This window comes from Geospiza fortis, unplaced genomic scaffold (genome assembly GCF_000277835.1).
Source record: "Geospiza fortis unplaced genomic scaffold, GeoFor_1.0 scaffold70, whole genome shotgun sequence".
NCBI classification, from domain to species: Eukaryota; Metazoa; Chordata; class Aves; order Passeriformes; family Thraupidae; genus Geospiza; species Geospiza fortis.
In genome coordinates this window covers 113,827-129,884 of record NW_005054317.1, presented here as the reverse complement: position 1 = coordinate 129,884, position 16,058 = coordinate 113,827, and the positions used below count along the sequence as shown (strand labels likewise).

The 16,058-nt window shown below is 41.2% G+C and overlaps 1 protein-coding gene across 5 annotated transcripts in view; it reads left to right on the top strand.

Annotated features, from left to right (window-relative positions):
* The window catches only part of CHL1 (cell adhesion molecule L1 like), a 96,949-nt gene extending 81,117 nt beyond the window's left edge, over positions 1-15,832 (top strand). For 2 of the 5 annotated variants that reach the window (XM_005420154.2, XM_005420153.2), the window contains 5 exons: positions 526-705; positions 7,189-7,350; positions 7,980-8,111; positions 8,854-8,926; positions 10,810-15,832. In XM_005420154.2, the coding sequence (XP_005420211.1) occupies positions 526-705; positions 7,189-7,350; positions 7,980-8,111; positions 8,854-8,926; positions 10,810-11,026 (764 nt within the window). In that variant the 3' untranslated portion in view covers positions 11,027-15,832. Of the gene's footprint in view, positions 1-525; positions 706-7,188; positions 7,351-7,979; positions 8,112-8,853; positions 8,927-9,650; positions 9,655-10,809 lie in introns of all 5 variants that reach the window. The other 3 variants (XM_031056393.1, XM_031056394.1, XM_031056395.1) reach the window with 2 other exon arrangements.
* Positions 15,833-16,058: the final 226 nt, after the last annotated feature.

Genomic DNA, 16,058 nt, shown 5'->3' with positions numbered 1-16,058 from the left:
ATTTTACACTTCTCCCTGCTGATAGCAGAACTGCTCACATGCCTTTGCATCCAGATCTTCCCTTTGGTTTTGCTGATTATGGGCAGAGTGGATCTATCTAAAGAACTCCAGATCCTTTTTTATCCCCCTCTCAAATACATATGCATGCAATTTCCCAATAGGTTTATACGTATTCGTTTTTACAGATTTTGTGTGACATTTGCTGCTAATTTTTCTTTATCAGAAAGAATTCCTGGGTCAGATTGACCTGCTCTCGTAGCAGTCTCTCTGTCTCTCTGTCTTTTCTCTATTTATCTCTGTCCTTCACTGAAGCAGTTTCTCTGAGCCTCAAGTTTTCATTATTATCTTTTTAGCATTCTGTAAGTATCCTTTCTGTATTCTTTAGTATAGTATTCTTTAATATAATATAGTATTATAAAGTAGTAAATAGCCTTCTGAGAACATGGAGTCAGATTCATCATTCCTGCCTTCATCGGGACATTTCCCAGCAAATACAATCCTGACCCAGGTGCTCTTCCCTTGCAGTCAATGAGACACACGAGGTGGGCGCCTTGAGCAACGTGAGCGTGGCCAACCGCTCCGCACTGAGCTGGCACCTGGCGGGGCTCAGCCCCAGCACCAAGTACAAGTTCTACATCAAAGCCTGCACGGCCAAGGGCTGCGGGAAGGCGGCCACCGAGGAGGGGCTGACGCTGGCCCAAGGCAGTAAGTTCACAAAATCCTCTTCCGTGTGGAAGAGCTCTGAGAATAGAAGGAAAAGTGTTGTGTGTAGGTAAAACCTTACAAAATTAGTTACCCTTGTAAAATCATGGCTAAGGCCTGCTGCTTTGGCTAAGTGGAAAAGGACTGTGGGAAAGTGACTCAGCTGAATTGGAGCTGACCCTGGCCCAAGGCAGTAAGTTCACAAAATCCACGTTGGTGTCGAGGAACTCTGAGAATAGCAGGAAAAATGCTGTGTGTAGGTAAAACCTTACAAAATAAGGGCATTGTTACTCTTGTAAAATCATGGGTAGGGCCTGCTGCTTTGGCTAAGTACAAAAGGACTTGTGGGAAAGTGACTCAGCTGAACTGGAGCTGACGCTGTCCCAAGGCTGTAAGTTCACAAAATCCACGTCGGTGTGGAGGAGCTCTGAGAATAGTGGGAAAAACGTTGTGTGTGGGAAAAATGTTGTGTGTAGGAAAACCTTATAAAAATAGGGCGTTGTTACCCTTGTAAAATCATGGCTAGGGACTGCTGCTTTGGCTAAGTGGAAAAGGACGGTGGGAAAGTGACTCAGCTGAATTGGAGCTGACGCTGGCCCAAGGCAGTAAATTCACAAAATCTGCTTCCATGTGGAGGAGCTCTGAGAATAGTGGGAAAAATGCTGTATGTAGGTAAAACCTTACAAAATTAGGGTTTTGTTACCCTTGTAAAATCATGGCTAGGGTCTGCTGCTTTGGCTAAGTGGAAAAGAACTGTGGGAAAGTGACTCAGCTGAATTGGAGGTAGGAAAACAAGTTCTAGAACCGTGACGTGCTCACTTTGTGGTTTATGGTGGTTGGTTGAATTGCATTTGCTGTGCTTAAATAAAATGCAGCTGATAATGGCCTAACTGCTTTAAAAGGCCTGTTTTTTGCAGTAAAGAGTTCTCCTTTGCACCTGCCTGGGGACTCTGCATTACTCTGCTTTGTAACAGAAAAATCCATCAGGAATAATCCAGGCTTGACATTTCCTTTGTAATTAGGGGAAGTAAGTTTGTTTTCCTTGCCATTGAGAGCAGTCAATGGGCTTTTTAATGTGGCCATGGTGTTCTTCAGGGAAGTAGAGCTCATCTGTTTCATTTTGCTGTGCAGTCCTGTTTCTGTTCCCACCCATCAACTCCTCAAGCCATGCTGGAATAAGTGAATTGCATTCAGGCACGAACAGAAAATTGAAAATGCAGATAATCTTTTCTCAGTAATACTGTAAAAACAAAATTCTGCCCATGCATGAAGATAGGGGACTGCCAGCAACATTAGGGTCAGCTGTTTGACATGGAAAATCCAGATAAACATCAAGTTGACTGCATTTGCTCCATTATTTATGATTATTTTATCAGAGACCAGGAGTTAGTGTTTGTCTGCCACTTACACCCTGTGCTGAAACACTGATGTTCAGTGATTTAGAGAAAAATCCCAAGCACTCTATGATAGCTCATCTTTCACTTTCAGCTGAAATGAAATAAAATGTACTGTGCTCAGCAAGTCTAAGAACTCCACAGCACTGAGGAGCAGCTCCTTGCTATTAATCAGACACCATTGCTGTGCACTTACCCTGGGGAAGGAGAAAGAGAATGTGATAAGCAAAAGAGTCCTGACTGCATCATTTTTAGCAAAGATAACAGTGTGCAGCAATGTTGATGGAAAATAGAAAAATGGCCTGTGTGCTGTTGGACTTCTAAGTTGCAGAATTCTTTTCAGTTACTGGTAAAATAGGAAAAATGTGTTTTAAACATTCATGTCCCAGTTCCACATCCAGTCAGAAACTGCCATTGGTTTTCCCAAGTAGTAAAACTCCTTCTCAACTCTCTTTTGGCCTCCAGTCTCACTATAGGATGCAGGTACTCACTGGTAGCAACTATTAATCACCATGATTTATTCCTCATTAAGAAAAGAAAAATATCTCTTTTTTTTTTTCCAAGATAAAAATACCCCATTTCCCTTCATTAACTGCCTTTTCTGGCCTTCATTGGGCAACCAGAATAATGTGTTTTGACTCCTTGAAGTAACCTTGTCATGGTTTAGAGATGTTGACATTCATTTTGTTCTCATTCTCTACTCTCCTAAACTCTGTTTCGGCGGTGGCAACACCTGATTCTTGTGAAATATTTCTTAGACTAGAGCAGTATAATTAATGAAAGCTGCAAGGCTTCAGTTCTATGATTTATGTGTGCTCCTTGCTGCTTTTCAAGCCACCCTAAATTAGGGCACTGCATCTGTCACTGAGACGCCATTAGAGTTCTGTGTCATTATTTGCTGGCTAAATTCTTCAGATATTTTTCACCTAAACATGATAGGCTGAAAAAAAAATTTAAAAATCACTCTTTTCAGTGACCTCCTTGGGGTTTTAAGCTGTGGTTTGGGGACCGAGGCAATTGCTCAAAATTAAAACAATCTCTCTTTTTGAAGGAGGGGAGTGATTCCAGAAGTCAAAGTTTATCATTTCAAATGACCCACGTAAATGACAGATATAAAATGTGGTGCCCTCTGAAATGAAACTCCGTGATGGAGCACTCCACGTTTCTTTGGGGGTTGATTCAGTGATTCTATAACCACCCTGTTCCAGTTTAATAATAAACCCATAAAGCTCTCGTCGTTCATTTTAAGGCTTTGGAAACTTCCAGTGCTGCAATTCAGCATTTGCCATGGGTATTTCAGAATTTCACAATGCAATCTGCCAGGAAAGTGGAGATGTTGAGGTGGCAGCTCTGGAGTCATTCACATTTTATTTTTTTTACTTATCTCCATCACTGCTGTTTCCTTAATTTATTTGCAGTTATCCCTGCTACTGTTGTCTGGAATTAGAAAGAAAAGGGAATTTCCTTATTTAATATATGTGAGGATTTGTGTAGCACCACTAAAAAGAAATCTGTACGGGGAAAATAACTCAGAAATTAAACCCTTATAGGCAACCTAAGATCTTTATAACTTCTTGATAAAATTATTCTTGAACCTGAGCAAATGGGGATTTTGGATTGTATTGCAAAATAAATAACAGCTTAATTTCTGTGGTTTCATCTTGGTTTCATTCCACAGAAGAAGGTATGTTGTCCTTAGAAAATGACTATAATCTCTGTCTTCATATTTTCAGGCAGTATGTCTTAAATGACCTCCAAACTAATTAATTTTCCCCTTGAAAATGTCAATTTCCCCAAGATCATTAGCCCTCAGAAACATAACACAAAATAATGTTCTTCCAGAAGTGAAAAAGATTAATTTAATGTAGCAGCCCTTCTTTAACACAAAGCTCCTTTTCATCTTGTCACCAGTGCTGCTCGGGGACTGCCAAACACATATTACATGTTGAGAATTATCATTGTGTGTCCAGAAATGCAAGCATTAATGAGAAATTCATCCACATGAAGCCACACAGTTGTAAGTTTATTCTCCAGAGAAGCCAGGAAATAGAAGTTCACCAATTTCATTACATTCCAGTGGCCGTTGGCTCATAATTCCCAAAGGGTTTTGGAAAATCTTAGGGAGAGGCTCCTATCCTTCAGGACCAAAGACATGTGGGTTCAGCTCTCTTTTGCCATGGGCACAGTGGAAAAGGAATAATAAAATACTTTTCCTATATGTAACCACTGCTGCTGTTAGCAGCAAACCTAATTTTTAGCACACAATCTAGAAAATCTAATTAAATCTGTGCAAATTTCTTGATCATCACCTCACCTATACATTTTTCTCAATAAACTTTACATACAACAAGTTTGCTAATCTCTGTAGTATAAAATAATCCAAATTTAACATGAATTACCTCCTGCACTGAAAAGCCCTGAAAATGAAGGATACTTGTGGTGCATATTTATACATTTTTAACAGTCAAGCAGCAGGGGAAAATTAATGGAAGTTCAACTTTGCATTTATTGCAACAGATGTATTTAGACAGGTATGGTTATAAATTAAGATGCTGCCCACAATTAGTATTTAGCTCTCAGACTGCCAGGGTTTTTTTATATAAGTGTACTTTATAACAGATGTACTAACTTTTGGAGAACACTCTGGAAAATCTTCGGGGGTGGTTTCTATTGTTTTTCCCTTTATACCATAAGCTTCTATGAAAAATGTGTGTTCTGTTCTCCTCATAAATCTTGGAGCCCAGTAGGAATATTGTAAAATTGCAGTTCAGTGTTTAATGTTCATGCAAGTCCCATGGTATGGCTGATAAATAGTGGGGGAAGATGAGAAGTGCTGGTGATATGCCTTTATTACTAATGCCCCTTCTCCCTTATTGGAGATTAAAAACCCAACCCAACTGCTTTCAATTTTCTGCAGCTAATTCCTGCAGCTTTCAGGATGTTCCTGGCCTTCCAGAATGTGGAGCTTTGCCTTATCTGTGTAACTTTGCTTTTATTTTTCAGGGGGCCACATTGCTTTTTCTATTCCAGCCACCAAACCCACCCCATTAGCAAATCTTTCTGCTCTCCAGGGCCCCTGTTGGCTGTGTCACACAGACCAGGAAGAAATGGCATGGAAAGAAACCTCATAATCACCCAGCTCTGGACACCTGTTCTGAGTTTTAAAGGAAAAAAGAGTGTTTTGGGATAGGAGATGCTAAATGGAGAGCTGTTGGTAAACCCCCAGTGCCAGGTTCGGCTGGGCTCATCCTCATCCCAAGATGTCCATCCCAGCCCTGAGCTGCTCCATGTGCCAGGGCAGCTGCAGCATCAGACAGAGCTGAGCCATGAGTGGACAGAAAAAGAGATTTTTTCAGCCATCTCATTTCCCTCTTTCTGCTTCTCTAAAGAGCTGATGGTTCAGAAGGAGGCTGGAAAAAATAAGGGGCAGAGAGGGACTGGTAAAACTGGTTTAAGAACATGCATCACGAACCACTTGGCAGGAGCTTAAGGTTTAGGATTTGCTTCCCAGGAATTCAGGAGAAATTCTTCCTTAGGAGGCTGCTGGTGTGAACACTTTGGGTCATGTAGTTTCCATGTCATGCACAAGTGTTAGTGGTATTTAACAGACATTGGGTTGAAGGTTTGTGTTCATTCCTGTTGCTCTATGGATAATATTCCCATTTTTCTGATGCCTTGATTTTAGAGCATGTAATTAAAATGTACCTGTGGTATCCTGTTGCCTAATTTTCGGTTTGATTTAAAACTATAGCTGGGTTTCACGTACTTCATTTAGCAAAAATTACCCATAGATGGATTAATTTATGCTAATGAGCTGTGCTTCAGTACCAGCAGTGTTTCAGCTGGATGTGTTCTCTCTGGTCCCAGTGGTCTGCTCATTTAACTGCTTATTGTAATACGTGGAGAGTTGCCTTAAAAACTTACCCTGAACTGCTGCTTTGACTGTGCTTGGATTTATCTTAATCTTTTTTTCTTTTTTTCCCTTCAGCTGTCAACTCAGCCTTAATCTCCAGCAGCTTCTTGCTTTGCTTATTTACTAGTTGAAGTATTAATGAGCATTAATGACCTCCCCTGTCAGTGCTAATTGGCCGAGCAGTTTTCAGATTATACTTTGTGCTCAAGCCTTAGTTTAGATGGCTTTGGACAAAACAGGCAAATCAGGCGACTGAGAACAATTCAAGAATTATTTTTATTAAGTGCAGCCCCCCCCAAATTGCTCTCCTACCATCTCTTTCCATGTTGTAAGAGATCCCTCCATGTCACACACAGTTCTGAGTTTGCTGAGTGGGCTGTTCACGTCCAGGCAGTGATTGCCAACTGTGTAATGCCCTTTCTCCTGCTTTCCACAAAAGCTGTTCTGAAAAATCTCATTTAATGCCCACAATCTGAATGCAGATGGGGCTACAGGAGGTGTTTTGCAAATAACAAGGCTCCATAACAAGAACTAGTGGAATTTACCTTTTCCTAATCAAATATTAAACTCATCAGCAACACTTAACTGCCTAAATGTCCATTTACAGGCAAATTGTTGAGTTGTTTCTAAACCAGTGCTTTGTGCAGGCATTGTTGAATTTAAAAGGACACAGAAAATCACTGTCAGGAGAGAAGCAAGCACAAATCCCACTGTTAATTTTTTCTGGGAGACATATAAGGATCCATATCCAGCTAACAAGCTGTCTGTGCTTCCCTGCTGAGTTCAGTTCAATGGGAGAAGCATCAAACCCCAGATTATCCATACAAAGCAAGCCCATTTGCAAGTTGTAATTTTTTAAGCAGGCATTAGTTCAGGCAGATCCATAATCCCCCATCAATATTAACTTTCATCCTGGGAGATGTACAAACCCCTTCCTGAACATCAGGATTACTCTGGTCTGCCGTTGATTTCATCTGATGGAACATTAAAAATCAAACAGAGGGGAATGTTTGGGGGTATTTTTTTTTTTTTTTTTTTTGCTTTGGAAAATCAGATTGCCTGATGCCAAATGTTTAAAATTCCTTGTTGTGTTTGTGTGTTACTTGTAACTGTGCATTTCCTAGGCTCCTTGTCCATGGATGCCATTAACCCTGTGCCTTGGCTGTGTGCATTCCGTAGGTAAAGGCAGCGGCAGGATTTCAGACGCGGTAAAGCCCACCCCAAAGTTTCAGCCCAGCGAGGCCCTTGAGCCTGGCACTGAGTACACAATCCGCCTAGTGACTAAGAACTGGGTGGATAACAATAGCATTTTTGAAGATGTAATTGAGACCAGGGGGAGAGGTGAGACACGAAGCCCTTCGAGGTGCTGAACGTTTGTTTTTCCATGTGAATCCATGCTGAGGTTCCTGTGCAGTGTGAGTGTCCCAAACTCATCGTTCCATGCTCTGGGGTTGAGGTTGGCCCTTTGCAGTTGAATCCCATGGCAGCACAAACACATCCCGGGATCCTGGTTGAGCCCTGTGCTTTACAACAGCCTGGAACAATCCCAAACCTTCACAAACCTGTGCAATGTGAGAGGGCAGCTGGGATAAAACCCATAAGTGGCCAGTTTGGTGATCAGCATGTACTGGGGACACTTCTGCCTCTCTCTCTTTTGCAAAACTGCTTTTGCATGAGAGTCTTAACAGCTCTGTGCTCAGCTTTCCTGTGTGGTGCTAATCCTGTGACTCAACTGCTCTCTCAGAGCCACCTTGCCAAGTGTCTGTGTTGTCCCTTGTCACCTGCACACTCCCTTCCAGTCCCAAATGTCACACTCTGGCCATTCCTGTTGAAGCTGAGCACCATCAGTAGCCATAGACTGATTCCATTAAAATCCAGAGAGGAACGTGATGTGTTCATGTTATCATGGGGTGCTGCCCTTTCCCTCTGATTAATTTTCTCCCCTTTTGCTCCTCTCCCATCTCCCCAAGCCTACGCTGGCATTTACGAGGGGATTTCCACCCAGGGCTGGTTCATCGGGCTGATGTGCGCCATCGCCTTGCTCACCCTGCTGCTGCTGACAATTTGCTTTGTCAGAAGAAATAAAGGAGGCAAATATTCAGGTAAATGGATTTATTGTCCTTTCCCTCTGCTCACATGTTAATAACTAACATCCTTCAGAGGTTTCTCTCTGGGGGCCGCAGGGCCGCGAGCACAAACATCCAATTAGGATTTGTAGCTTTTGATAAATATCCACGGAAGGGATTGTAATGAATGTAAGTGGAGCTGTGCTGTGTGCTGGTCACAGAGCCTGCAAAGGCCTTTCCCAGCACTCCTGGAATATTCCAGCATTCAATCCAGCAAGATCCTTGCTGGCAGGACTCCCTGCCCCACTTTCCACCTGGGAACTGCTGCTGGACACATGGACAGAACTTCCACAGGCACCTTAACAGTGGAATATTTTGCTAAAAGTTACCTCTGTCACTTTCCAGGCAGTGAGTAAGGATTTAGATAAATGTATTGAAGTGGAAATCTGGTTGCCCAAAGAGGTGGTGGTTGCTCCATCTCTGCAAACATTCAGTGCCAGGTTGGACAGGGCTCGGAGCACCCTGGGATGTTGGAAGGTGTCCCTGGTGGCACTGATGAAATTTAAGTTCCCTTCCAACCCAAACCATTCCATGATTCTATAAATACTTGCTCATAATAAATTAGGGAATGGTCCCAAACTCTTGGAAGCTCGCAGGTTGTGTCCAGCTCCAGCCCAGCCTGGAGGTGAGTGCAGATGGTTTTCCCATTGCCCCTGGGAAAAGAAAAATCCATGGCAGAACACAACACAGAGATCTGTCCTTTATTTTATTTGCACAGTGAAAGAAAAAGAAGATTTGCATCCAGATCCCGAAGCTCAATCAATAAAAGATGAAATCTTTGGGGAATATAGGTAAATAGGACCTGCTTTCACAAGGCTTTGTGTTTCTTGGGGTTTTGTTTGTTTCCAAATCATTATTCGGGACATTTTTATGGCATGCAATTAATGCTGTTTTTCATTTTCAAAGCAAACCTCATAGGAGTGGATAAGAGTAGGAATATAAAGGTATATCCAGTATATTTCAATCCATCCAAGCTGGGATATAAGAAAATGCTGATGTACTGGTGGTTATTTTTCACTATTTTGTGTTTTTTTTTTTAATTAGCATTGTATGAATAATGTAAATATATATGATAATTTGGGGTGCTGCTGAAAAGCCCACTGAAGTCAATGGATTGAATTCTATGTCTTCAGTGGGTTTTTGAAACTCAGACCCAAATCATGTAATATGGGGAATTTTTGGGGAAGAAAACAAAGAAAAGTTTGGAATATGGTAAAGAATATTTAAAAACCAAACATCTCTCTACAGAAATCCCTGTAGGAGAATTGAAATAACCACTTTGGCTGCTTTAAAATAACTAAAACTTCTAGCAATATGTAATTGTGATATGAAGGAAAATACATAATTATAAGAACCATGCTGGAAAACTGGTGTTGCTGCCCTTAAGGGCATAAAATTGCTGTTGAAATCCCACTTATATATACTACATTATTTGTACTGGAGTAGGGCTTTTTTTTTCTGCATAATTTCATCTTTATTTAATTTTTAATGCTTTCTAATGGGACAAATATTTAGAAAGGTAAGAAAGCCCTGAGGTTAATAACTTCGACCCTTTCCTTTCCCCCTGAAATCCAAACTTGACTTTTTTTCTGAGGAGAAATGCCCTGTGCAGAAATGTAGTAATTTTTTTTCTCTGTTGTTTATGCACATATTGAGTCCATCCTGAAGAAATTGAGCTCAGGTTCATTTCTCCATCCCTCCTTAGATAAAATTGCCAAAGATTTGACACTAAGTTGGCGTTAGCAGCAAGGGCTCTACTTGAGTAATTATGTCCCTAATCCAGAGGCCTAATTTCGTTTTTTTTAATATAATCTTTTAATATTTCCCCAATTCCCCCAAATGTCCCGTTCTTGTCCCTCTTCTGTAGTGCCATTAGGAGGAATGGCCAGCAAAATTCCCCTTTTTTCCCCGAATTTTTGTGATGGGCCTTTCCTTTTTCATGGAATAATCACTGAATAATCTGCAGCTGCAGACATTCATTCTGCTTTAGTTTTTCCCAGTTCTTCCCCTTTTCCATGGAATTTTCACTGGACAGAGACTGCAGATGCAGACATTGATGCTACTTTGTTTTTTTCCAATTCCTCCCCTTTAGCAGAGGCAAACTCCAGTGAGATAAACTCTGGTAAAACAAAATAACAGCAGGAAAAAAGGGGAAAAACACTTTTATTGGCCATTTGAACTCAAAGGGATGCTCCCAAAGCAGTGAGATGTGACCCACTGAAGTGATATCACTTCATCACAAAAGGAAAATGAAATAAATAGGCCCTGAATGTTGTCCAGTGCTTTGTAAAATGAGAAGTGATGTTCCAAATACTTGATATCAGCCCTGGAGGCTGGAACAGACCCCTCCAATCCTTTCCAGCATTCCTTTGCCTTCCTCCTCCCTTTCTGTCCATTCTGTCTGGCCAAGGCAAAAAGGGGAAAAAACCCAAATAGATGAGTACTGATAATTCCTATTAACGAACTAATTTGTTGGAATTATGACAAAATCCTATGTGGGTGAGCTCAGGTGTGTGAGGAGCAGGTCAGATATTCCTCACTGTACCACCCACATGTCCCTCTCTCTCCCCTTCCCAAGCCAGGAGCAGGGTCCCTCGAGCAGTGCAAGGCAGTTTTTGGAAAGGCAGGTTTTTGGAAAGGCAGGATTTTGGAAAGGCATCTCTTTATTTTGTAGTGACAGCGATGAAAAGCCGCTGAAAGGCAGCCTCCAGTCACTTAACGGGGACATTAAAGCCACTGGAAGTGCTGATAGTCTGGTAGATTATGGAGAAGGGGAGCATGGCATGTTCAATGAAGATGGTTCATTTATTGGAGCTTATTCTGGATCTAAGGAAAAAGGATCAGTGGAAAGCACTGGGAGTTCTACGGCGACTTTTCCTCTCCACGCCTAAAATTGGTGTTTGATTGTGGTGTTGTCCTGGTTAGCTCCCCACAGTTACCTGTGTGCCGGGGAGCTGGGTGCCAGTTGAGCCAGTCAGGACAATCCTGACATCCAGGTAATACAAAAACCAGTCACTGCCACTAAAAGATGATTTTTCCATCCTAATTTCTATGTGTTTTCTTCTGAATAAAACAGAGTAATTCTTTTTTCTACACGATGTGTTAGTCTGAGCAAACCAGAGTTTGCTCTGGTGGTACATCTGTGTCCTTGCCTGCTGCTCCAGGTGTTTCTTAGCCTTGGAATATGTTTCTCTGTGTAGTGTTTTTGCCCTGTAGGGCTGTTGCCACAGGTGTGCGTGTAAAATCCCCTCATGGCCTTGGTTACAACCTCGAGGTTATGGCACCAACAAAACCACTCTGCAAAGTGACACAACGAGGAAAATTAGAATTTAAAATACCAGAGAAATATATTCTATATATTGTATAATTTTTTCCTAAAGAATTAAACCCCTTTGTATATGATATTAAAACAAAAACTGTTTTAGTGGTTTCAGCTGACGTCAATTCCAATACTTAGAAATACACTTTACCCACAGGAGAGTGTGGGTGAAGCTGCTGCCCAGTAGCTGGCACTATTTCCTTAAATAAGTTAAGCTGCAGCTCTTTCCTGTGGCAAGGCAAAACAGGGTTCCCATCCACCATCACTCGAAATATTTTTAATTTTTCCCAGCTGCAAGCTGCATTTCTAAGCAAACTCCTTGGTGTCTGTCTCATATCTGTATATTTGTGAGCTAGCCAACATTTCATGGAGACGTTGTACATATGATATTAATATTGACACAAGTCCAGAGCAGCCTGGTTTTATTTTGAACTGAGACATGTTGCTAGCATGGGTCTGTATAGCTGTGTAGGAATGAGTAGATTTGCTTCTCAATATGGATTTGGACCAGCAAAATTAGCTTTCAGAAGGAATTGTGTGTATAGGAATCATCCAAACCTCTCACCATTCAAGCAGCACCTAAACTAGACCTACCTAAATCTCAAAACTTCATTTCTTTTCAGTGTTAAATAAACAAAAAACAACAAAAGCAAAGAGAAAATATTATGATAGAGTTTGTTTTCCTATTTTGTTGACTGAATGCTGGTTTAAATCTGGTTCTTTGCCTCTCCAACACTAACTCAGCCGAGCTGTACAGCACATTTTTTTGGTCTTTTTGTATTGGAATCTCCTGAATCTCTTTTTAACAGCATTTGTATTTTTGAATCTTCTTGTTTGAGTAGAGCATCAACGTGGCTTCATTTCTTCTGTCACTCCCATTATAAAAGTTTTCCAGTAGTTCCTGCAGGAGGAATAGATCCTAAAAGCTGTTTGGCATCCTGATAGCCATTAGGCAAATATCCCCAAATGGCTCCCCCATGATTTCAGTGGAAGAAAGGGAGGAAGCAAGAATTACTCCCGTGGTTCTGAGTTTCCAGCAAGGGCTACAATTAAGCCCAGGGAAATGCAGATTGTTTCCCAGTGGAAGGGCTGTGGATCCCACACAGCTCCCCCCAGGCTGGGGCTGCTCCTCAGAGCTTGGCAGTTTCTGGAAGCCTTTGGTGCTCAAGCTTCTGCTGATCTGTGCCTCTTTTTGGGGTTTTAATTGGAGATTTTAAGGGCTTTTTGTGTAACCTCTGTTTGGGAAAAGCAAACACCAAACAGCCACCCCAAAAGCCCCATTCAGGCTATGAGTATAAAATGGTGAGTGGAAATCTGCCCTCAATGAAAACTTATCCCATCCCATATCAGTGACCCACATTATTCATTTTTTATTATTTATAAAGTTCTATTTTCTATACTTCATTCAATCCAAACACCGAAAAGGTCCAAAGCCTTTTAATTTTTGGGGGAAAAGAAAGTAATTTTCCAAAGAAGGGAGAGTACAATTAGAGAAATGTGAAAATTGGCATCTCATCAACAGAGACATTTCCCAGCAGCATCTTTATCTGCTGACTCGTTTCTGCTGCAGCCCAAACCAGATAAAATCTAAGAACTGATTAGGCTTGTGACAACCTGCTGCTTGCTTTGGGCTGGTTTTCATGTATTTCTTTTGGGAATCATCTGCAGTGATCAAACATCTTTGAAAATTAGGGAATAAAATTGGGGTGGGCCTCCCCAAATCCTCACTTTGGGCTGGGGGAGCTGTTCCTGCACACACCTGCACACATCACATTTTCCTGTGGGTCACTGCAGATAAACCAGACCCCTCATCCCAGAAAATGCTTCTGTTAAACAATGTTAAATTTCTCTTTTTCAGACCATATTAGTGAGTGTCCAATGCTCCAATAATGGATATAAATCCCCCATGCAGCTCCTGCTCTGTTGCTGCTAAGAGGTGTTTGTGATGTGTTTGTTGTGCTGCTTTTTCCACTCAGATTTTAATTCACAGCCTTAAATCTTAATGGTGATGTTCCACGATGCCTCAGGACCTAAAAATCAAACAGGGAGGAAAAGATGTGCAATGGAACCTGGATTTTTGAACAGGGGTTTTGAGGAATATGCCCAGTGAATATTAAACAAGTGGTTCAAACTCCCAGGAAATCTCACTCACCTGAGCTGTTTTCTCTTCCCCAGGCATTTATTTTCCTTTTTTCCCTGCACTGGGATTTTTTCTGCTGTAAAGGTACCCTGGAAAGTGCAGGTTGGTGATGGTTTTTTAGAGATTTTTTTTTTTCAAAAGTAAATTAACAGAGTAAGCTGAGGTTTTCCTGAGGAGTTTTTTGTCATTGCAGGGAAGGGAGCTGGGCTGTGTTTTTGCCTTGATCTGTGCCAGGTGAGGGGAAGAGTGACCATGTGGCTCAGTAAAAGTGTCACCAACTGCTCTGCAGTTCATAGAAAATTCCTGACTTGGAAGGGATCCACAAATTCATCAAAGTCCAACTTCTGCCCCTGCACAGAACAGCCCCAAAAATCACACCCTATTCTGAAATAGTGCATTGAGCATTAAATCTTTGCCTTGCTTTGTTTGGGACTTTTTTGGATGTTTTTTTTTCCTTTCTCTGTCCAGGGGTGTTTATTAAAATTACCTGCTGGAAACTCATGGTGATTTCATTAATTAACACCTAGCAGGGAATTCCAGCCTGCCTGCTGGGAGGAGGGACTCCAGCCATGGGAGCAGAACAGGGAATTATGAATTATCCCATCCCAGGTTGGGTCCCTTTGATTCTGGCGCATTTTGCCTCAGAACAAGTGTGAGAGGAAATGGCACATTCAAATTTGATACCCAAGTCAAGCCAGGATGTAATTCCACCCATCAGGGAGGAGGCATTTCCCTGGCCCCACAGATCCAGGGTTGGGGATTTTAAAAGCCTCAGGAAGAAGAGAGGGAAGGGTCTTGCTGAAAAAGTTGTGCAGTTTTGACTGTGCACAAGATTAAACAAATAAAATCAGCTCTTCCTAAACAATGGGGACAAAACCCTCTGTCCTTTCTTCCAAGGGAGCTGTTTGGATTCCCAGAGCAGCATAATATTTATAATTTTTCTGTAATTTTATATATATATATATATATACATATACACGCACACAGACAGATGTATGTGTATATATATATATGTGTATATATATAGACATATATATTAAAATTTAATGACATTATCAAGACCTTGCAGGAACAGCCCCAGCTTCTCTCTCTGTCAAAATCAGGGGATCCAATCTCCAGAAACCCTCGTGGCTCTGCCCTCCAGCAGGATAAAAGCACAGCACTGGGCATCAAAGCCCTGCTGGGGCTGGATCTTTAGAAAGAGCATTAGAAATCAAATCTTTATGAGAAGAATTAGAAATCAAATCAGGAAATTACATTCCCCCTCTGGATAAAATCATGTGTTCATGTAGAAAAAAAAAATTTAAAACCTTTGTTGTAACTCACCTCTTAAATTGATGTAATTAGCAAATGATTTAATGATTTTTTTAAATGTTTGATATTTGTTCTGCTGTGTTGATGTTACACAAATTCCAGTGAGTAGCTCTTTTCCTGGGAACTGCTTCCATTGGCTGAATGGCTTCAATCCAGTGCACGAGAGGTTTTCATCAAAGTTTTCAGGCCAATATTATTTTTGACATGAAAGCAAATAGTAGCACAATCTTTCTATATATACATAAAAATAAAGGTGGTGTTTTTAAACAGTGACTCCACATTTTGTAAAGAAAACTTAGAATAGCATTCACTGCTCCTTGAGCTTTTGAGAGAAAAACTCAGCATCATTTTTCACAGCCATTATTTTGCAGATGAGAAGTGTATTTAGGTTATTTTGCTTACCTTTAAGAACAGATAGAAAGAAAGGAAATTCTTCATGGAGAATTCCCTTTGTTTGCCAATGGATCACACCCTCAGCTGCATCTCTGTCAGTGTTTATGACAAACAATCAAGGTACAAACCACTCTGGAGTAGCAGGACATGTTTACATGGCAGCTCTGGATCTCTCATGTAAAATCTCAAGTGATCTGCACTGATTTGTTCTGTTTTCAGGCAGGAGCCCCTCGGGGGGTTTGAGCCAAAGCATTCTGTCTGTTCATTTTTTATTATTATGGTTCTGACTTTAAACAAGGGACTTTGTAATTTCATGAGAAAAAGATCAAAGGAAATGTGGTGTCACCATCACAATGTTACTTTTTTGGGAGCTAAATGTTAGTGTGCATTGATTAAAGTTTAGAGAAACGTGTTGTACTGTAGTTGCTGTTTGTACCACGCAGATGTGCACGTACGGTTTGAAAAGATATTTTCATTTTACATGAAATACAACTTTGCTAATAAAAGTTTGACTTGATGTAATCTTCAAAAGCCTTGGCTGCAATCAGCAAGTTTCTTTTGTTCGATTTGGGGGTTTTGTTTGATTCTTTTTTCGCTTGACACTGTTTTTATTTGCTGGGAATCTGATTGAATTGTGACTCACAGCCCTCTCTGGGCTGTGACGTGTGGGGTTTTCTTTTTGGTTTCACACCAAGGTTGAGCTGCCCTTGGCTTTCACTGGGATTTTTGGACACCATGGATCATCAGCCCTGTAGAT